General features: G+C 40.4%; 1 protein-coding gene across 6 annotated transcripts in view; it reads left to right on the top strand.

The window, feature by feature from the left end:
- Positions 1-23742, top strand: part of LOC133500420 (intermembrane lipid transfer protein VPS13B-like) — a 506059-nt gene that overhangs the window by 283505 nt on the left and 198812 nt on the right. For 5 of the 6 annotated variants that reach the window (XM_061819054.1, XM_061819055.1, XM_061819056.1 and 2 more), the window contains exon 32: positions 13154-13357. In XM_061819054.1, the coding sequence (XP_061675038.1) occupies positions 13154-13357 (204 nt within the window). Of the gene's footprint in view, positions 1-13153; positions 13358-23742 lie in introns of those variants that run through there. The other variant, XM_061819060.1, reaches the window with a different exon arrangement.

Here is a 23742-nt window from a genome sequence, read left to right as displayed (position 1 = left end):
CCTACACTGGCGACGGATTTCACCATTAAAGTAAAAATTTATGATGGTTGCAGCACACCCAGAACCCTTTTGATGATAAGCGGGTCAAAAAGTGGGTGATGGTAGGTACTTTGTATAAATAAACTGAAAGGCGAAAAAGCAGGGGAGGCTGTGCTTAGTATTGCATGTGCAGGTAGTCCATGGTGGCGGTAAATTCCTCAGCGTCCATGCTTTTCTGCTCTTTTCAAGTTCGGAAAATATGCTGTGCCTTTTCCCTGAATGAACATTAGGCTGACATTAAGACAATGTTGATTCTGATCCTCGATCCAAAATGTAAATAATCTTTCTATCTCAGGAATGACCCACTGTAGTCGCCACGGTCGACCGACTGAAAACCCAAGTCTTTACCGATGTTCGTCGGTGTTACTCCTTTCTATGATCTTTTTATGATGGTAAGCTTCATTTTATGGTAATTGCTGTTCTTTTGGCTGGACCAGCATTGGTGAAAAAAAGCCCAGCTTTCTACTTTTGGGCAATAATATGTAAAAAAGTGGGAGAAAAAGGCAAAGATTTTACTTGATCAAAAACACAAATAACCAATATGCATTAGCTACGCAGAAACACTCTGGTGCTGGGGACAAAATGGCAGACGAGACATGGGCGCCTTAAAGTCAAAATGTCGTAGGTTGAGGATGTCGTAACCCGAGAGGACTCTCTGTACATTCACACTTGGGGCTGACGTCAACTTATTCCATTTGTGTGCAGATAATAACTAAATGCTGCTTCACCATGTTTGCTTTGGACTCTGCACTCCATTATAAGACCTGATTCAGCCGATCGCAGAGCCCTACTGGGTTTGTATTTCATTAGCATTTCCTCCATGTATTTAGGACCTAAACCATTTAGTGATTTATAGACCAGTAGCAGAATTTTAAAATGCATTGTAGAAAGAAAGTTAATTGTTTTTAAAAATCCTGTACTAGAATTATTATAATATAGTCATTAAAAAATATATTATTGATTAGCATATTTATGAAATATATCATCCTAAAAAAATTGCTAACATAGCAGGCTGGATGGCATGCATAACACAAAAATAAAGTACAAATTGTACAAGTAAGAATCTGCAATAAAGCAAGACTGCAAAGCAATAACTGTGGTATAGCCGAGGATTATTGTATATGCATTCCAGGGCTGGGACTCATTGTTACTAGATGTGTATCCTGGGAGTCAAATAGTCAAGTGTGAAAAGAGCTGTTACCTCCATCCATCATCTAAGCTGCTTATCCTTACAAGGGTTGCGGGAGTACTGGAGCCGATCCCAGCTTTCATCGGGCAGGAGGCAGGGTAAGCCCTGAACTGGTTGCCAGCCAATCACAGGGCCCATGAAGACAGACAACAGTCGCACTCACAATCACGCCTATGGACAATCTAGAGTTACCAATCCATGCTTTTTTTTGGGATGTGAGAGGAAACCAGAGTGCCCTGAGAAAGCCCACTCAGGCACGGGGAAAACATGCACACTCCACACAGAACTGTCAGGCAGATGCTCTAACCAGTCTCACCACCGATCTCTGACGTGCGCAACTCCATCCGTACATCCATTTTCATAGCGACTTATCCTCACAAGGATCACGGGGAGTGCTGGAGCCTATCCTAACTGTCAACGGGCAGGAGGCAGGGTACACCCTTAACTGATCGCCAGGCAATCGCAGGCCACATAGATATAAACAGCCGCACTCACAATCACACCTAGGGACAATTTAGAGTGTCCAATGAATAATGCATGTTTTTGGGATGTGGGAGTAAACCAGTCTGCCCGGACAAAACCCACGCAGGCATGGGGAGAACATGCAAACTCCACACAGGTGGGTCCGGGATTGAACCCGGAACCTCAGAACTGTGAGGCCAATGCTTTCCAACTGATCCACCATGCCGCCCCATGCGCAACTTGATATAATAAAATGCAATCTTTTCAATTGGGAAAGCGAAAAAAAGCACAACTGAGGTAATGTGTTTTCATAATGTGCACCTCTCTGATCGGAATGTGGTTGCTTTCAAAGTTAACCATCACATTAAAACTCATGCGAAATGTGAATCAGCACACTCCTGCACCCATTTTAAAGTGCTTTGGATTAACGCAAAATAAAGTTTAGATGCTCTGGTAGGCCTTTCCTAATTTTTGTTTTCTTCACCCCCCCCCGTTTCTCATAGAATAAATTAAACTTTTGTGCTAAAACTTACTGACTTCTGGATCTGTCAGCGTTCACAATTCCTTGCTCCTCGACTAAGGCAACATTTCCAACACAAACAGCGCCAACACATTATGCTGCCACTACCACACTTCATTCTTGCTATGGTGTTGTTTAATTAATGAGCCATGTTGTTTTGGGGTCCAATATACTTTTATGAATTATCACCAACATTTCAACCTTAGTTTCCAGGCAATAACACATTTTGCCACATGAGTTTAGAATGTTTTGAGTGTAGAATGTAGCTGTACTTGGATGTATTTCTTTGTAAAACGCCCTTACATCTGGACACATGAAGATGCGAGATGTTTGTCACATGTCATTGCCGGTACTTGTCAGAAATTCCTGTAGCTACTTCACTGTTGGTGTCATCATTGACTGCATCACTGACCAATTTTCTTCCCATCTTTTCATTCATTTTGGAGGGATGTCCTGTTCTTGGTAATGTCATTGTTGTGCCATATTTTTTTTACCTGTCTTTAGTGTGTTCCATTGTATCATGAATACCTTAGAAAGTCTTTTATAATCTTCTCTTCGAACAATGTGATACCTGTCATGCTGTGGCAGTGCTCTGTGGACCATGTCTTGTACTCGAAAATGTGACTACACAATGTGAGTAAAAGATAATTAGAACATCTGAACTTGATCTGAGTGTAATTGGAGACAGTTTAAATCAGGGGTGCCAAGACTTTTTTACCCCAAGATCTACTTTACAAGCAGCCAGCCTCTCGCAATCAACGGGGGGTCTTTTTTTTTTGTTTGTTTTTGTTTTAGAATGACCAATGATGAAACAGAATGACCAACTCACAAAGATCTACCCACTACAAAAATGCAAAACATATTTATATTTATGACTATAAGTATTTATTGGGATTCTTTCGGTGTAAATGTATGGTTGTGTGCCTTGCATAACCATATGACCCAATATTGCACAACACAATATAATGAACTATAAACATTATTTGTAACTATCTAAGTTCACGTTGATTATCACTAAACACCAAGCAAATGAAAATGCACAGCTGGGCTGTGTCACTCACATTAATGGATTCGTCCAACTGCAGTGAGAAACACTCACAATCTCCGATGTCCTTCCACACATCAACCATGGCTTCACTGTGCCGCGTAACTGGGATTTTAGCTTGTTCACTTTTCTCATTATCAGCTTGCTTTTCGGCGAAGGTCGGTGTCGTATTTTCCATAAACAGTTCGAAGATGCCGCTCCACATTTCCCTTTTTTGGTATTACAGTAGTACACTGGCAGATGAGGCAAACTCACTTCGAAAATCACATCGTGAAAAATAAGTCCACCTCCCTTTCTGTATGAAAGTGTTATGTTTTTGTCTTTTTCTTTACTCCAGCATTCCATACTCATGTTTGTTAAGATTTCTTAACTGAGAGCTTAAAACGGGGGAACTCGCTGAGTAGCGTGTTTTCCTGTACTGTCACTATTTGCACATCCATCCAGGGTGACCTAAGTGTCAGAAAAATACCGCTGTCTTTTTTTTTTTTTCCGAGTTGCCATCGCGATAGACCCAAAGATCGCGATCGACACATTGAGCACCCCTGGTTTAAATGATGGCAGGTGTGTGGTGACCCCCATTTAACGTGAGTTACAGTGTAATTGGGTGCCACATTCCCAGTCATAAGAGTGTCTGAACACTTTTGCACCCACATTGATGTTGTTTATTTTTAGTTACCCACATGAAAATATTTACATTTTTCAGTTCATTAAGGGTAGGATAAGTTTTTTGAAATCATTTTGCTTGGTGTATTTTTATTTTATTAAATGTCACAAAATCCTGGCATTCAAATCGGTGTGGTAATCTTTTATTTTCAGTGTGTGGCTGTACGATCATGTATCGGTTTGTTTGTGTGTGCGTGTGTGTGTGCGCTCGTGTGCCAAATGTAGAATTGAATTAACCACAGAGGGAAATGTGAAGCCACCACATGGACAGCTCTACAGTGGTGGTCCTCTTTCTTCTCTCCGTCGCATACCCGGCGCACATACAGTACACACATGCACCCATACGCAGCAGTCCACCAGTTGGCACCCAACCAACCCCCCCACCCCCCACAATTTATTATTGCCCAGCTGCAGTTTCAGACATGTAATCAGGAGAAATATTATTATCTCGAGCTTTGCTACATACGGTATATTCATGTTATGATAAAATGTCAGGTTGTTGGCTCAATTTCTATCCGTCCTCAGTAATGATGAATGCAAGGTTTCATGTATCATGCTTTTCATTTTACTACTTTCATCTCATCATTGAACAACTGTCAAGGCAGTTTTTGGGGGACAGCGGAGAGAACGTCTCTCCATATGTATGGCTGGTTGTGAGATTATTGGTAACTATAAACGCTATTATACATTTCGGATGCCTGGTTTGAAGTATGAGAGAGAGAGAGCAGGTGACGAGGAGCACAGGCTCAGACATTGTCTGACCAGTTCTATTAAGGTACAGACATCCACCTCAAACACAAAATAGCACACATTTTTACAGTCACAGTGGGCCCCAAGTAGTAGTACTAGTAGTTGTGCTGCCTAGACCAGGATATCATCATGAAAACTGACAGTGAAATAATATCCCTTTATATACAATACAGTGTGTGCACGTGTGTGAGTTAGCTGTGCAGTATTAGCAACAGTTTTGTGATTATTGTAAATTAGTTTCCATTAAACGGAGTAAGGGTGTGAGGAATGCACATTTTTGTGAGGCTCAGAATGAATGTAATGGTGCCAACCAAATGGAAACATTTTTATTACCATAAAGTTGAGACTGGTCACCAGACTCTTATGTCACAGTACTGCATTCTACATATGAACACACAGATATTCTCAGAACATCTTGGAACACTTTTTAATCTAAAACCTGTCCAAATGTTATTTTAAACCAATACACCTTTTGTCCCTCTTCTTCCTCAATTAATTTATTTTATTCTCTCTCCAACTAAAGCAAGCCAAGTTCACCTTCAGATGCCTGCTTTGTATTACTGTATGGGGCGCAGTCATTATTATGTATCTTATATGACCACCCCCTACCCCCACTTCTCCACAGGATGCTCTTGAACATTTTCTACATGTTCTTAACCTCCCGTTTTATTTGGACTCCTATATGCTGTCACTTTTTGGTCAGATCACAGGATGCTGTTGAACATTTCCTGCCACCATGACTGCAGGAAAGAGGCAAAAAAAAAAAAAAATGGCCCCGTTTGATGTGCCATCTCCCCTAATGCTTTCCACCTGGAATGTGCTCTCCACACATTTTATGCTCAACAGAAGCGCTTACATTACACCCTCCCTTCCCACGCACTCATCCAAAGTTGTCGTTGCTGGAACTGCAGTCTCTTGCTGTGCAATCTCCACTCATGGTTAGTGCCATTTAAGATAATGTTACCGTAAGTTTCTAGCCGTTGTGCGGCATTCAATGCTTACAGTGTAATTTATATGTGTCAAAATAAAGACTGCAGTGTCAGATGTATCATGACTGATATTTCTCTGAAATACAGTATTTTGTCCATTAAAAGTTCCCAGTACACTACATGGTGATTTAAGTCGTTAGGGCCCCCTTCATTTTCATTTAATGTATTCTGTATTTTTAATTTTTAATAGTCCATTTGAACAAACTAAAAGCTTTTTCTTTACGTGCCCGCTTTTTTCGTTTGTTCGTTTGTCTGTTTTTGAAGGGTGTGGGAGTACTGCTGACCGTATTTTTATTTTTCACATTTCGATGTGGTCACATTAATCCCTAAAGTCTCTCTTATTTGGGTTTATTTATTTTTATATTCCTCTTCTTCTTCTACATTTTTTGGGACACCCTGTATATACAATAACTATTTAACACATCACTATTTATCTCACTCAATAAATGTACAAAAAGATGCTATTGCCGTGAAATTTTCACCAGATATTCAGAACAACCCAAAAAATCCATTGACACAAAGAAAGTGGGACAGGTCAAGAAAACTCGGCAATTGTGTGTCAAAATGTCAAGAGACACTGTGAAAAAGCTCAAGATCATCACTAACTGTTGCAAAACATTGTATTTGATTTATATAGTATATAAATTTACATACTACATAAATTAAATAAAAATCAAAGAATCTACATAAACAACAAAAATTGATATATCTGCTTTTGCGTCTAAAGTCTTCATATATACAGTATAGACACACACAGACATAGTACCTGTGGCTGGAAAGTAGAGCACGTTTTAAATGGGGAGATTCATTCATTGCCAACAGTCTGTCAAGATATCCCCACTTTCTCCTTATTCTTCCCAGTTTCCCCTTCTTTGTGGCCACCTGCTTCATTCTTGATAATTGCTAATTTTTTTCATGGTTCAATAAAGAATAAAGCAGGACAATATATTTTATGTGGATCCTCAAAACACATCCTCAACATGTGGCTTTCTAAGGAAATTTTCCAGGAAATGTTTGGTTTTCAAACTGTACAACTTTTAAATTCGGCTCTAAGTTTGATTTACCTAAACCATGCCATACCAGAGGCCAAATTAAATGTGTGTTCACTGTAGGAGCATTTTCTGTCACGAAAATGTGCAAGATGGCTCAGACATATTAAACAGGCCATTATCATCATCATCAAACACTTTTGCCAGTGTTTAGGGCAGTGATTTAAAAATTTTTTTTTAGCTCCCCCCTCCTTTTTTTGGGGGGGAGGGGGTAGATTAACTTTTTCCGTTTTTACAAGGGGAGGGGGTGGCTAAAACAACCCCACCACCACCATCCGTGATGATGCCGCGCCCCCCAGTTGAGAACCATTGGTTTAGTATAACACATTCAATACTAACCGTATATAGAAAAATAACACTCCTCTGACATGTAAATTGCGAGGTCGATAGATTACTTAGGTTGAAATGAATCTGCAAACACTGAATTTTTTTTTTTTTTATATAGTTGCATTGTAAATGGAGGGCCTCATGGTTTGGTTGGTATCACGTATGATTTTCGTGAGGGTGGCGTAAATTTTAATTTTGTGCACCGCATTTGAGATGAGTTATGCTGAGCATGATTGTCATGAACATGAGCCAATGTATGAATTTTAAATCACAACGCAAGAAAGCTGCACTTTCTCTTTATCATGTGTCACCCCATTTCAAGGAAAATACACTTAACTTGGAATACTAACAATTAACAACAGGGTTTTATATTTTGCTTACGGTATATATTCCACAACATTATTTTGCCACCTCATTCTGAGGCTTGGAAAGCATTGTCATTTCAATGATTTAGTTACAATAATCAGTGGCTGTAGATTACCAGCTCTTGACGGGCGCCATAAATCCACCAATCATAAGTTGGAGAATGTCTGGCTAGTCAGACCAGACCACTATAGAAAGGGAGGGGTATTAACCTACTTCGTAATTGCAATGTTAATGAATCATACTGCTTATGAATTCCCTCTCAACATTCCCACTTGCCAAGTGGGAGTCAAGGAAACTGATGGAGAAGCCACTGTGCAGTGTAATGCTTTTACCGGACTGCTAAATGCAAATAAGGACTTGCTCGCAACACACGGCACTGTGAGGGAACAACACCAGAACTTGAAAGTGGAGCCTCAAATCACTGAGAACAAAAGCTGGAGGAACATCTCACGTCAAACACAGTCTATTCCATTTTTTTCACTTGCCAAGCAAGTGTAAAAAGACATTATCCATGGATATGCAAAACCACACTACCTTAAATGTGATAACAACTGACATCAGTTGACCTTATCTAAATAGGTATATTTTTTTCTTCTCACTTTCTTAAACAATCCTTGGCTCCTTTCATAAAATGTTTTCAACAGCCACAAAAAGCCCAACAAAAGCAAAAAACACATCAAGCATTATTCCTTTAATGCATGGTTAAATGAGGTATGTAACAGTCTTAAGAGGCATGTTTTCCCGAGCATTGCAGTATAACTAATAATTCCATGAAATTGGGGCCATTGAACTTTAGAAGTTCTGACGTACATATATGGCACACTCTTGAATCAATACATCTCTATTTGAACTTCACTTTGCTGTATGACTTGTGAAAAGGTCATTCTAAGCCTTCTATTCTAACGCAAAAACAAGAGGACATAATCTCCCATAAATGCATATATATATTTGTTCATTGTCTTCTCCCAATGAAGAAGTGCAAGGAGAAATGTATTGCAAGTGATTTTTAAGGAAATAGAGTGAAAAACAAGTCTGGGGTTGTGGGTTTTGCAGTGACAAGACCCAGAAGCTGGCAAGGCTTAGTATTACACTGGTGCTTCCTGTACCGCTAGCCGGGGGCAAGAGTTTGCGAAAGGGGTCTGGATGGAAGTTGCAGGAGAAGTGTTTGTGTGCTTTTAGTGTATGTTGCCCTGTCGGATCACCCCGGTTGGAGCATTTTAACACAGCTCCCTGCTCCCACACTCCAACAATCAGGCCAGCGGCCTCAACCAGATTCCACCGTGGTTTATTTTACAACCTTGAACTTCAGTTAGCCTTCAAGCACTCACCATGGTAATCATGGTAATCTGTCCCAAGGTTCTACTTTTAACAAGCTCTTTAACTTATTTGGAATAGAATTTGGTGTACATATAATACAATTCACTGTAGCATTCTCAAGGTATTGAAATTAATTATTATTGCAATGATTTCTCCACGCAAATATATTCTCCATCTCTGGATTCATTTTTACATTTTGTTCACCACATTTTAGGCTTTGACTTTGATTTGCTACATCATGAAACGGTGGAGTTTGCCTGCATCTATCAATAAGGCCCCTCCTTTAATTCTGTCACCACGTGATCCCTAATCTGCACCAGCTCAATCACCAATACTCCCAGAAGTCTTTCCAATGAACCAAATCAAGATTATTGTTCTGTCAAAAACACAAATTTCAAATACTGGAATGTACAGTGAAACTAATTTTGCATTTTTACATTTACTTTTTTTTTCATGTCTAATTTTCAAGGGAATTGGGGCTAGCAATATACAGTATGTACAGTATGTTCCTGTGATGACACACTTGTGAATTTGCAGGTCTACATTCCGTATATTGCCAGTGCTCAAACTGGTAGTGTTTGACTTTTCTGCCAAAATAATTTTGAGCAAGCGGACTTATTTGAACTCTAAACCAAAAGATTTGTGGCTCCTCAGACATAAATCGTGTGTTGAAATAACTCGAACTGCCTCGTGAAATAATGACCATGAATGCAGGATACAGTGCACTTACAGCATTTATGGTGCTTTTGATCTTTTTTTCCCCATCCATAAATTGCAGCATTTTGCCATTAACACACACACACACACACACACAAAACGCATTTCACTGATATTTCCCAGCTATTAAATAAGTTTGGCTCAGGAACAAGGGCAAATTAAGGTAGTATATGCCCCCTAATTCGCAAATACTCTCTCTCCCGTCATGCCTTCCTCATTTGGAAAGGGGTGTCAATTATTAGTTGTTTTCATTTTCCTCACGTGGTAGTGGCTCACAGATGTGTGATTAAAAGCTTGTGAGAATAAATGGTGTGTTCCACCTGCCTTATATGTTTTAGCTCATACACGTGCACATGAGTAGGTAGAGTACTACACTTTCTTTCCCAAGGCCTTCTCCGTCTTCTTTTGGCCGCGGAGTGTGGTCCTCACATGACCAATCAAAAATGTCAAACCGCCAGTGCCCCCACCTCTAAACACACATGTACAGCAAGAGCTCTGGCTTCAATTATTATTGCACCCCAAGGGAAGCTCCCAAAATTCCTCCGCTCCTTATTTGTCAGAAACGAAGCTCTCTTGTTTCCTCTGATTGGCGGAAATAATGCTGTTTGATATGAAATCACACAGGTTTCCATTGGCTGCATGACCAAGAAAAATGTTTATCATTGAGACTCTATCACTGGGGGGGATAACTCTGCAGCTCAACAATGCAGAAACGGAGCTGCAGACTGTCATGTTATGTTGATTATGAGTAAGAGACTCTGCTAAATGGGCTCAATTGGAGAGATCATTTGGAAAGCATATGAGCTAACCTAGGTTTCTTTAATGTGAAAGATAGAGTTTAGGGATGGGCAAGAAATGGAGGTGGTGTGACAAAAAACAAACAAAAAAAAAAAAACCTAATGCATCACGACTGACCTATCCCACCCAAATCATAGTTGGCCTTTTGGCTTGATTCAAATTTAACTATGTTGATAAATGTAGTTCCAAATGTTGATTAAGGATCAGTTTCACTTGTTTGTGTGTCAACAAATCCAGCTAACTCTGGTTATGCACTTTTGATCTCCCATCGCTGTTCTTTTTGTATTTGATGCTTATGTCATAACATAACGACCTTGTGGAGTTTTTTTTTCTAGTAAGACTAAGCGAGGAAAAGTCTGAATGAAAATTAGCATTGACGTTGCCGAACTAAATTAAACTGCTCAGCCTCCCTCTACATCTGTACTCATTTTAAGCTCTTATTTATTTCATTTAAGCACTCATTTGAATTCACCCGCACAAATAAACATATCATAACAAACCCAAAGTCTCTGATGTCATAAGCAGATGCTCGATTGTGATTGTTCCTTTTTGCTTTACCAATTCATGCGTATCTTGTCTTTGGAATGCATCATCTTTTCTTGGCACTGATGAAATAGTGTTTGTCGCAGTTCAACTCATGAAACCAGCCGTACCCACGCCTGATGTATCTTTCCATCTGTTTGACAAAGCATGCGGTACTTGGGTTACTATGTGAAAACTACAGTGCCTTGTGAACGTATTCGGCCCCCTTGAGTTTTTCAACCTTTTGCCACATTTCAGGCATTTCAGTCAAGAATCAACAAGTTGGACAACATTGTGAAGTGGAATGAAATTTATTGGATATTTTAAACTTTTTTAACAAATAAAAACCTGGAAAGTGGGCATGCAATATTTTTCGACCCCCTTGCATTCATACTTTGTAGCACTACTTTTTGCTGCAATTAGAGCTGCAAGTTGCTTGGGGTATGTCTCTATCAGTTTTGCACATTGAGAGACTGAAATTCTTGCCCACTCTTCCTTGCTAAGGAGCTTGAGCTCAGTCAGGTTAGATGGGGAGGGTTTGTGAACAGCAGTCTTCAGCTCTGCCCACAGTTTTTCGATTGGATTCAGGCCTGGACTTTGACTTGGCCATTCTAACACCTGGATATGTTTATTTGGGAACCATTCTATTATAGATTTCGCTTTATGGTTTGGATCATTGTCCTGTTGTCCTCCATCCCAGTCTCGAGTCTTTTGCAGACTCCAACAGGTTTTCTTCCAGAATGGTCCTGTATTTAGCTCCATTCATCTTCTCGTCAATTTTAACCATGTTCCATGTCCCTGCTGAAGAAAAGCAGGCCCAAACCATGAGGCTGCCACCACCATGTTTGACAGTGTGGAGGTTTGTTCAGGCTGATGAGCTGTGTTGCTTTTCCGTCAAACATATTGTTTTGCATTGTGGCCAAAATGTTCGATTTTGGTTTCATCTGACCAGAGAACCTTCTTCCACATGTTTGGTGTGTCTCCCAGGTGGCTTGTGGCAAATTTTAAACAAAACATTTTATGGATATCTTTGAGAAATGGCTTTGTTCTTGCCACTCTTCCATAAAGGCAAGATTTGTGCAGTGTACGACCGATTGTTGTCCTATGGACAGACTCTCCCACCTCAGCTGTAGATCTCTGCAGTTTATTCAGAGTGATCACGGGCCTCTTGGTTGTATCTTTGATCAGTCTTCTCCTTGTTCGAGGTGAAAGTTTTGAGGGACAGCCTGTCTTACGTAGATTTGCAATGGTCTGGTACTCCTTCCGTTTCAACATGATTGCTTGCACAGTGCTCCTTGAGATGTTTAAAGCTTGGGAAATTTTTTGTATCCAAATCCGGCTTTAAACTTCTCTCCAACAGTATCTCGGACCTGCCTGGTGTGTTCCTTGGTCTTCATAATGCTCTCTGCACTCTAAACAGAACCCTGAGACTATCACAGAGTAGGTGCATTTATACGGAGATTTGATTACACACAGGTGGATTCTATTATTCATCATCAGTCAACATTTGATCATTTAGAGATCCTCACTGAACCTCTGGAATGAGTTTGCTGCACTGAAAGTAAAGGGGCCAAATCATATTCCATACCTCATTTTTCAGTTTTTTATTTGTTAAAAAAATATAAAATATCCAATGCATTTCATTCCACTTCACGATTGTGTCCCACTTGTTGTTGATTCTTGACAAAAACATTTAATTTTATATCTTTATTTTGAAGCCTGAAATCTGGCGAAAAGTTGAAAAGTTCAAGGGGGCAAAATACTTTCACAAGGCACAGTCTTGCCAGATAGGCAGTGAACGAACATTTGTGATGTTTCCTGCCAATGATAAGATGGCAGGGATGTCCTACTAGTACTACAATTTATTTTTCTTCCCCTTCTTAATTGGCATGTAAAAATTCTGAACATGTTGGACAAAGGAAAATATTTTGAGATATTCATATTCTCATTCATCATAGGACCGCAGTGCAAACACAACTCCCAGCAATGATTGTTGCATTGTTCATTCTCCTGAAAAAAAGACAATTGATATTCTACTCTCTGAAAAAAGTTATTTTATGTTGTAACAGACTGTATTGTATTCATTTAGTTTTTTTAGTGGACACATACTTTTATTTAATTAGAGGATGTTAGTATTTTTTTTCAGATTTCATTTTGTTTTGTCCCGAGGTCTTTAAATTTCTCCTGTATTTTTATTTATTTATTTATTTTGTTCCTATGCTATATCAAACTAGAGCCCAATTGGGAACTTAAATCCAAGGCCTACCGTGGTACCCCTACCACGTGGAATTCAAAAAAGTCATTCAATGTGATATATACTTATTCGCTAGTATAATATGTTTCTGTCCCATTGTGCAGCAAGGTAACGAATCCATCTTGTTCTTTTTTTTTTCCTTTTAGACGTGCATTAAACCTTGGTATCTTGCGTGACCCAGGTTCAGAGGTTGAGGATCGCCAGTATCAGGTCGACCTTCAGTCCATCAACATTGGCACCGCTCAATGGGACCAACTCAAACCAGAGAAGGAGGGAATAAAAGAAGGTGTATCCTCGGACATTGAGAGGAACTCCCAGAACCCAGCCCTGGAATGGAACATGGCCAGCAGGTCAGGAGAATTATTATTCCTTTCTTGTGTACAGACAGCTTAACTCCATCATCATTTGTAAGGAAGTCGTCACACTTCACCCCACCTTTTTCATCAAAATAACATCTGCTGGACTCATTTGTAATGGTGGCTCTCACAAACACATATGTAAGATGCACAGAGTATGTGTGAGCCAAGCAAACCGAGTGAGAGGTGAAATTGAACATTTAACACACCAAACGCACCAAAAGGAGCCAGATCATTTTATGACTTGGCAACTCCAACCAGTACTGAAAACCCAAGTTATCTTGGACTTACTGGTCAGTAAATCTGTTTGCTTGTCAGTGGGGCAACCTTGTTTGACCTTGAATGGATGAAATATACTTGAGGCTCTTGTTAATTGTGAGTCACAGATTAGGCTGATGGTGTTGTGACATTTAGTCTGGCGAAAGGCTTAACTGGTAGTTTCAAGATGTTTTGATGGTGAGGAAATCCTCCCTCTACACCACTTTTTATGAGATAATACAGGTGCACTTAAAGTTACGATCGTTAAGTCTAGGTATTGTTTTACCAACAGGTGTTTACATTTTTACACACTATAGAGCAATGCAGAAATCTGAAACCTATTGATAACGATATCTGCAAATGTATGAACAATTTCATTCATTTTTAATTATGCTTTATATTGATTTATTCAAATATTTACAGTATTTTTTTTTAGCTGATATGCCTTGAATAAATGTGTAAATTATCTCCAAAGTATTGATTTGAGTGATGTACATAGTCACTGAGGTAGTTTCATTTAATGGAGCCTCTTTGAAAACGTAATTTCACACTTTTTATGCTTTTTTTTTTTTTTTTTTTTTTTTTAAATAAAGGACTCGGGTGCTTAAACAAGCACGACTGTTACAGCCTGTTTGGACTCACATCCATTTTTCCACTCATGTTTTGTGAGGAATTAGACCCAAAATTCACAGACTCATATGTTAAGAATTCAGGCTTGTTCTTTGTTAACTAAAAACCAGCATGCCAAAGTGCAGCGCACACTCAACATGGGCCTGATTTCTCTCTGATCTTCACGTTGTACTGTAGACGGTGTCCATCAAAGAGAGCTCCTTAGGTAACTGATGGTTTTCCCCATTGAAAATTTGGGAGAGTATTACAAGAGCAAAGTTTCACATGATAGCATGGAAGTGTTAGTGGAGGAGGCAAACAAAGATTTCCGAGTTACAGAAAATAAATATATTGCTCAGATAATCCAATAAAGCTGTTTTGTTTGATTTAACTCGCCCTGAGTGCATGGCAATTGGATGTTTGTGCCAAGCTTCTCTCCAATACCATTTCAAATTTGTAACAGCAGAGAGGCCAGCACCAATAGTCACACTTGAAAGGAGTTTTGTTTGCAAAGTGGATACAAGCGCCCATGTTCAAATGACAGGATTTGGTGATGTAAATAAATGACACAAAAATAAATAACTTAAAAACATATTCTGCCAACTTTGTAACCTACATTATATCCTTTGCAGCCCAACCAAACACAAAATAAAATCCTTTTTTAGAGGGTACAAAACAACTGTGATATTGTGGTTCAAGTGTTCATACTGTTGGAGGACGCTTTTTTCTCCATGTGTTCGTTTAATTTCGTGTTGTGAGAATGCTGGTTATCCAAATAAGGTATGGAGACGATGAACAGTTTCTTCGAAGTTTTTTACTTACAATTAATTAATTTAATTGAATTGAATATTCCGGGCACTTATGAGTTGTAGACAATGGCTGTAGAGAGCAGATCACAAGTGCGAAGGTACAGAGAAAGCACACATCCTTTATCTTGTCAGAAGGGCGGACTATAGGCGCTATCAAACCTGTGGCATGATGTCGGGACTTTCCACTTAGACAAAGGGTTTCTGTCTCAACTGCTTCTACTTGGGAAAGGATTATTAGAAAGTTTCTAGTATACATTTCAGCAAGGTTAGCCTGTGTGCAGAGATGAGCGATATCACTCAAGGACACATTTGGCTACAGAGCAGAGCTCCACTGAGGACATGAGGAAGTTATGCAGTCATGACTAAATATGGCCAGGGGTCACACTTCAATCCCCCTTTCGGACTCGAAAGATTCCGACACCTGAAATGAACAAAATTAAAGAAAGGTGCCAGCGGCGTCATCAACCGGAGTGGGTGGTGCATCGGGCATGGGGCCTTTTCCTCTGGGATGAGTTGGGCTGGGACGCAGTCATCTTCCTTGTCGAATGATGTCATCAAGAGGTGCAAGCCGACACTGGTTTTCCGGTTGTCGTCAGGTGGAGGGATCACTAAGCCTGGGGCGGCTCTGGCGTCTAGACGAGATGTGGAGTCACGTGTCTCCCTTTCCTGCAAGCCGTACTGATGTGGCTGTCCTGACCTGAAAGGGACCTGTCCACATAGGTTCAGACCATTTACATTTAATTGCTTTTAACCACAAATTCACAAGTATTCATTTCGAGGGGAGCATCTGGTTGTGAATGTAGTGATTAACCAAATATTTTATCACTATGTTTGCTGTTTCAGATTTCCAGGGATATATGCCTCTGGCCATTGTGAAAAGGAAACTACTATGACTAGCAAATACCGGTAACCTGACATTGTTTTAATCATGTCGATGAAATCCTATTGAAATCACCTGACCAGGTGCATCCACGTCCGGATCGTGTACTCCCTGTGGTGGTTTCGTTGTAGGCATACTGTTATACCTACTGCAAATGCTGCAGTACTGCAGTTCACCTTAAACAATTTGTCTTACGAAAGGATGCCACCAAGGGTGGAGTCGTCTCAGTGTTTCATTCACACCTAGATGGCATGTTCCATAGGCTTCAGAAGTTATATTTTTCAGATGGAGATGGAATTCACTTACCCTCTTTTCCCCATATGCCATCCTCATCTTTGACAGCCCCTTTCGACTTCCACTTATGTCGCGCGTAGGCCTCCGAGTAGTCACACTCCGAGTCATTCCGCCCGAAGAACCATCCGAATATTCAACATTAATTACAGCCACAGGTTCAAATCTGTATGAAAGTATTCCTCCGTCTTCCCTATCAACCAATACTGCTTTTTCTTCATCAGATGAGGATGAATGGAAGAAATCAGCGCTGGGCATAATGGTGTCCCATGTAATCCAGTGTTTGGAACGGCACGGTACACGTCACATATGCCCATGTAACTCGCGATAATGGCAGCGTCCCTGAAAATTTGTCATTGTCAATAAAAATATTCTCAAAACACTATTAAATGAGAGAGGATTTAACATCACATTGTCAAAATATGGTACATATTACATGGCCTATTGATACACTGTTCATGCAAAGCACTGGATTTCCCCTTTAACCGTTTCTACTGTCACCTCCTATTAGTTGTCACATTCAGACTCAGTGTTAGGTTGAGTGTTGGTCAGTACCCCACAACCTTTTTGCTGCTTGTTCTGCTGAGTCGTTTCCTGGTGATACAAAATCATTAGTTCAAGAGTGACCTTTGCATTTTATTACTGCCACTGCTTTTGGGAGCATTAAAGCATCTTGCAATTCAAGAATGTTGTCCTGATGTTTATTGGGTGTACTGGTTTCTGTTTGGAAATCGTTTCGCTGCCATTCTTTTAATGCAACATGAACTGTTATGTGTGCATACGCCGAATCTGTGTAAATGTTAAATGACTGATTTTTTTCCCAATTTGAGAGCTGGTGTTTTTCTGCTCTTTGTGCTGACTGGGAGCCTGGAATTCTTTCTACTTGCACTTCTTCAAAACCTGTTTCTGTAGGTTGGGTTACTACAAATCCAGATTGTAGGGCATCGTTGCCTTTGAAGCAACATCCGTCTGTGAAAAGAATCAAGTTCGGGTTGTCAAGAGGTGTCTCATAGAGTTCAGTGCGGAATGAGTTTTCTTCCGTAGTTTTTTGTACACAACAATCCGGTTCTCCTCCAAGCAGTCCTTCAGCCATGTTTACTCCTTCATGACCTTTTCAGATAGAACATGTGACTGTAATCAGGAATCGCAAGAGCTGCAGCAGTGGAAAGATGTTGTTTCAAGGAGATGAAGGAAGTGTCTGCTTCTGTTGTCCAACAAAGAGTGTTAGAAAGATTGTGCAGACCTTGTTCATTGACCATCCGTCGGAGTGGGTGAGTGAGTTCAGCAAAGTTTAGAACATGATGCCTCGAGTAGTTCCAAAGACCGAGAAAGGCCGGCATGGTTTTGACATTTGTTGATTTTGGGTGATGGAGGATATCGTCTTTGTGAAAGGGAGACATTCTGTGCCATAGCGTGAGATCAGACGTCCAAGAAAGGAAACCTGTGGTCGGGCAATCTGGAGTTTGGACTTGGAACACTTCAGTCCAACAGAGACCAAATGAGAAAGCAAATACCTAGTTCCTACAAGACAAGAAGTTTCCAATGGAGCCGCCAGCAAGAGGTCATCCACATACTGCACCAGGAGAAGCCCATAAGGCAATTCAAGCGGCGATAGCAACTGATAAAGACAGTCATTGAACAGTCCAGGTGAAAGGACAAAGCCTTGAGGCAAGGTAGGTATGAGTAGCAAACACCATTCCAAGTGAAAGCAAAAAAGTGCTTCATTGAAGGATGAAGCAAAAGAAAGCATTAGTCAAGTCAATACAAGTGAAATGAGTGTGGGTTGATGTTATTTGGGGCAATGTCGAGTGCGGGTTCGGGATGGGCAAAGTGGAGGTTAAAGCGGCTGCATTAATTGCTCGCACGTCATTGACCATGCAATCATCTGAAACACAATCGGTGAGACGTTGCAGAGGCCAAGATCAGTGGGATCCATGTACCATAGCAATGTGGGAAGGGAATCAAGAAGTTGAACAGCAAAATCGCTTTCGGTTGTTTCACACCCATGGTGCCTATCAAGAAGCTGGTGCTCCAAAACGGAAGTAGTTAAAAATGTGTTAGAATCCAATAAGCATCAAGTGATGGGGAATAGAGCAATAGAAATTAAAATAAATTTTGCCAATCAGTGGTCTGTGTGAATGCCAGGATAGACGGACGAGATCCTTCGCTATGTGCTGAGCCGAGCCCATCGAGGAGACATGTGGGTGACAAAGAAGCATAGAAGGATCCGGATAATCCACCATCATCTACCATTTGAGTTGTTCAGGAGTCAGGAACACCAAAAAGACGACATCTGATTTTCCTGTAAACAAATCACCCATGTTCAATTCCTACATGTTGATTTCAATTTCATGAAATGCCTCGCTATAGAGCTCATCCCCTGATCTGTCATAGTACAGAGTGCAATGCATACAATCAGTTACCATATCATAAGATCTGAGGTTACGAACCCAAGATGACCAGAAAGTCCAAAAGTGTTCAGCTTTGAGCCAACCACTGGAGTCAATATCCACTCTTGCCCAGTAGATGTTAGCAGTGGCGCATGCCACAGGGCGTTGTTCAACAAGTGGGAACTGGGAGGTGGCACTGGAGGCAGAAGCGGGCGAGCAGCAGTAGGTGCTACCATCCGGAAATTCCAGGAGAAGTCCATCAGGGCTGCATTTGATGAGAGGGCATGTGGCAAGAAGAGAGAAGATCTCTGCCCAAAAGATTGACTGGAGAGTTAGGTGCAATGCAAAAGAGTCCGTGACTGCTGGTTTGTCTCTCTTGGGGTTGGTTGTAACCTCCTCGATTATAGCTATGTGCTCTGACTCTCCATCCAGACGCTTGTGTTCACTGTCTGCACTCACGGGCCCAATGACCAGGCCGTCCCCAATTGATGCACATATTACGGCCACCAAGTGGCGCAACTCGACCCATGAATGAACCTGCTTGATACATCATGCACTCGGAAACGACATCGGGAAATGAGATCAGAGCAAGAGCGTCTTCTTCCTGCTTTTTTGGAGTTTGCAACTGCAACATGGCAAGTTGTATTTCTGTAGTTTTGTGTTTGTCTACCTTAGACTCTTTTTCTTTAGAATGTCTTCTCAAGTGATGCTTGAATTCTGACAACCACCGGTCAACCTCAGCACCAGGAAGGTTCAGATTGGCCTCTATGGCCTGTGTCTGAGACTTGGGAATGGCCTTCAAAATGGCAGCTCGAATGCAAAGCGGAGACCGTTGGGGTGTGTCCTGCTTTCAGAGTGTAATCAGTTGAGGGGTCGGTCTACAATAGCTGCGGCCTCCTCATCTGCTTTGGGAGCAAATACCAGATCTGAAATGACACACTCAGGGAGGGGAAACAAAGCGTTTAAAGCTGTAGACAAGGTCAAATAAATTTCTCATGTAAGAGCCTGATGATCGGGGAGAGAAAAAAAAAACAGAACTTTGCATCAAAGTATTCATTTGTCCCGTAACCGCTCTCTGCACTGCTTGAAGCCAATTGGGTCCACCAGATTGCATAGGCGGAAGTTTCTGCATCAACACACTCACATCAGTGGGAGAAAAAGGTTTGTAAAACATAGCAGAGTTACCTGTAGCCGGGTCAACTTTAGCTAAAATGGGTGCCTGCGAGATTTGCGAACGTGTGACAGCCCGATGAGGAGGAAAAGCTCTGACCTTTGGAAGATTCCTCTAGGTCTTCAGGACCTCTGGTTCGTTCAAAAACAGAGTCAGGGTGGGCAACTGAAAGATTATGGACAGTTGACTTTAATTCTGGTATTTGTAAAGCTGTTAGGATGTTTGGCTGGAAAGAATTCGATCCATTGAAAAGGCATCCTCCATTTTGTTTTAAATCGACTCCCCCCTCTCTCTTTTTTTTTTCTTTTAGAGTGTGGACCTCCTCGCACACTCACGCGGCCAACAACTCAAAGAACTCGGCCTTAAAAAAATGCAAATGTATAAAAAACAGGAATTAGAACAGCAAACATACAAGTCGTGCCGCCTCTGTTGGCCTCGCACTGACACACACACACACGCAAGCTTGCCTCACCACACTACAATCGTGTGTGTGCATGTGTGCAAGACACTCACCCGCGAGCCAGCAGATGCAGAAGGACACTTCTCCTTATTTTAATGAAACAGTCCTTTGATTTCGAATGAGGAATTTTTGTGTTGGGACATCCTCCGGCACAGGGCTTGTCCAAACCCTTTTTAGGGTGGTACACCCACACACTCTAGAGCTTTTCAACCTCCACTCAGGACGAGACCACCCAAAGTTTCCCCTACTTTTCAACCAGCCAGAAACTGTAATTTCACAGTGTCACAGACCCCAGTTAACACACAGAAGATCACATCTGGAGGATAAATATCCTCTTCCCTTATCAATTGTTGGCCGGCTGATGTTTTTTCTGTCAACCAACACCTCAGTCCGAAATCACGTCGGGGTCACCAATTGTTGGAGGATGCTTTTTTCCTCCGCATGCTCGTTTAATTTCGGGTAGAGAGAATGTTGGTTATCCAAATAAAGGCTGGAGACGATGAAAAGTTTCTTCAAAGTTTTTTTTACTTACAGAATATTCCGGGCACTTATGAGTTACAGACAATGGCTGTAGAGAGCAGATCACAAGTGCGAAGGTACAGAGAAAGCAAACATGCTTTATCTTGTCAAAAGGGGGGACCATAAGCAATATCAAACCTGTGGCATGACATCGGGGCTTTCTACTTATACAAAGGTTCCTGTCTCAGTCGGTTCTAGCTACCAATGGATTATTTCAAATTTTCTAGTATGCAATTCAGCAAGGTTAGCCTACGTGCAAAGATCCGCAATATCACTCAAGGTCATCTGGCTCCAGAGCAGAGCTCCACTGAAGGCATGAGGAAGTTATGCAGTCATGACTAAATATGGCCCGGAGAAACACTTTAATACACACAAATAAATAATACTAATCACAAATATGAATGACAACGTGGCTGTTAACAAACAACACTCCTGGCAACATTTAAAGTGCCAGACTAATTCTCAATAAAGGTCAGTGTTCTTCTGACAACAGACACATCCACAGTTACTGTATGAGGGTGTGCACACTTGTGCAACCACATCATCTCTTTTGTTTATTTTTACATATATGCTCTAAAATATTTTCGTTACTGGTTTTAGATATGATTAGTTGCGGGAAACACTTTGAAATCAACAGAATGTATGTATCTGAACCATTGAGAGTTTTTATTTTATAAAAAAGTTGCAATTGTTTCTAAGACAAAACTCATTCTAAAGCAATATTTTTTCGCAATTTTTAATTCCAAACATCTTTACTATTCAATGTTCAAAATGAAGTTTCAGGGTTTGTAGCATTTTCTGTGGATAGTAATTATTTTTAAATCAGTCAATATTTTCCCTGTTACTACTTCATACACTTTTTCCATGAAAATTAACATCAACGCATATCATTGCAGTCACTGTGATTTGACGAGCGCGATCGTGCGCGCATGTCATCGCACTCGCAAATCTGGACAGTCGAGCATGAAAAATTCCGCACGTAAAATTTGTTACGAGTAGAAATAGAGATTGAAAGACATCGCTTATTTTGTGTGGTCTTGACCAATGCAGTTGTGCACTTGTTGCACATTCTCAGCGCACATGAAAAATGATCCAGCCCAATGAACAGCCCGACTCTTATTTATTTTATTTTTTTCAACACGGAAGCAGGTCTCCTGCTAGTTTACCTGAATCTGCCCCCCTTCTGGCTCTTAAAGGGGTACACTCATAATTACAAACACCACCAGTTAGCAACACAGCCTGGGCAACGTAGACCAAAGAGAGTTAGACATGCTCGGGGGATGAGAATTTTCCACGGAGTCGTGGAATTCTGAGTTTTTTCAGCTGAAAAAAATCATTGTTGTAGAACGTGTAAATTCGTGGAGAACATTTTGGGGGGGCTACGCCTTGATGCAGGGCGAGGCTGTAATCAAGTCCAGCCACCAGCATCTATCGACAAGGCTCGTCGTGAAATTAGTCACACCTGTGATAGCGGAAAACTGCTACTTTTTTACGGTATTGCTATCTGTTTGCATTCAATTTGGTGTTTATAATGACAACATTCTGATTTCCGGCACCATTTTCATCTGTATTTTCACTCTGATGTTAACATTTCATAGAGAAGAATTCTGTTTACTACAGCATACATATCATTTATAAACATACATATCGAGCGGTCTGCACGTTTTGCAGTATGGCGAAAATCTTTCAGCGAAAAGATGATTATACCACGGAAATTGATAAAATCCACGGGGTGAAAAACTTTCAGATGGGCATGGCTTGAAAAAAGTGTAACCTTGCAGATAGGAACAAAAAGGGTATCAATATGCCTAACCGATCACATTCAAAAAGTGGACGTTCCCGACAAAGTTCTTTGCACTTATCCAGGAGCATATCCAAACACCAAAACACAAAGGTAAGTTGGACGTAAATTTCTTAAATATTATATAATTGACAACTATTAATGCCATCAGGCCTATCCTTCGCACTAGCCCTGTAGATCACGCATTTTATCGCTCACTTTTATATTTCATGATCTCTCTCTCTCTCTCTCCCCCTCATTTATATATATATATATATATATATATATATGAAAAAATTACTTGTGTGCTTATTTCTAAAGTATAACGTGTAAGTGCAGTAGCCTATTTGATATACATTTCTCTCAGTCTACATTTTTATGTCTTAAGTTTGGCCAAGTTATTTTGTTTTTTTGGACTCATATTTTAAATTTTTAAAATATTATAATTGCCCTGTATTTAGAATGTTAGAAGTAACCAGAGGTCACCATTTAACAGTGAGTTTTATAAAAAATGTTTGTGCCCCACCTAAAGGCAGACATTTTCAGTGTTTTTTCAAATTGGTCATTCTCATCCCTGCATGCTGCTTGTATTTACTCTCGATAATTATGGTAAAAGTAAAAAACAGAAGTGCTGTTGCTTTAATGAACGTTGGGGTATGTGAATAATAGAAGAAAAAGTGGTGAAACTGAATTAGATTTTCTCTTTTTGAGTAAAAAAAAGTCTGGTCTGAAGCCAAAGTAGAAAGTACAGGATGAGATGGTGTATCATGGTAAAATACCACCTTGGCACAGTGTGATCGAGGATGAAAGCACAGACAATACAGTCCACAAAAAGCTAATTCTGTATTTTAAATGTAGGAGGCAACATAACATTAACCTTAAAACGGTTTGTGAGCATCATTCAGCTTTCAACATGCATTGCTAAAGATATTCTGCAAGCAATAATTCAGTTTTACACACAAAAAAAAACTGACGGGGATATCATTGTGGGTTTAAAAAATGAAACAAAGTTGCAAGCGACCTTTCAAATGTATAGTTCATAGTTGGCTTGGTTTAGTTTGCAATGTATTTTTCGTTTGTTGACATTTTCATTGTAAGTTTGCAAAAACACAAATGTTCTTAAAAATGTTATGATGGGAATGTAAATGCTGTGTTCTGAATCTTTGAATGAGACATGGAGCTTCAATGGATGACACTGACACAGTACATATG

The sequence above is a fragment of the Syngnathoides biaculeatus genome, chromosome 5, assembly GCF_019802595.1.
Source record: "Syngnathoides biaculeatus isolate LvHL_M chromosome 5, ASM1980259v1, whole genome shotgun sequence".
Classification (NCBI taxonomy): Eukaryota; Metazoa; Chordata; class Actinopteri; order Syngnathiformes; family Syngnathidae; genus Syngnathoides; species Syngnathoides biaculeatus.
Note: the sequence above shows the minus strand (reverse complement) of the source record. Positions and strands in the feature narration are given on the sequence as shown.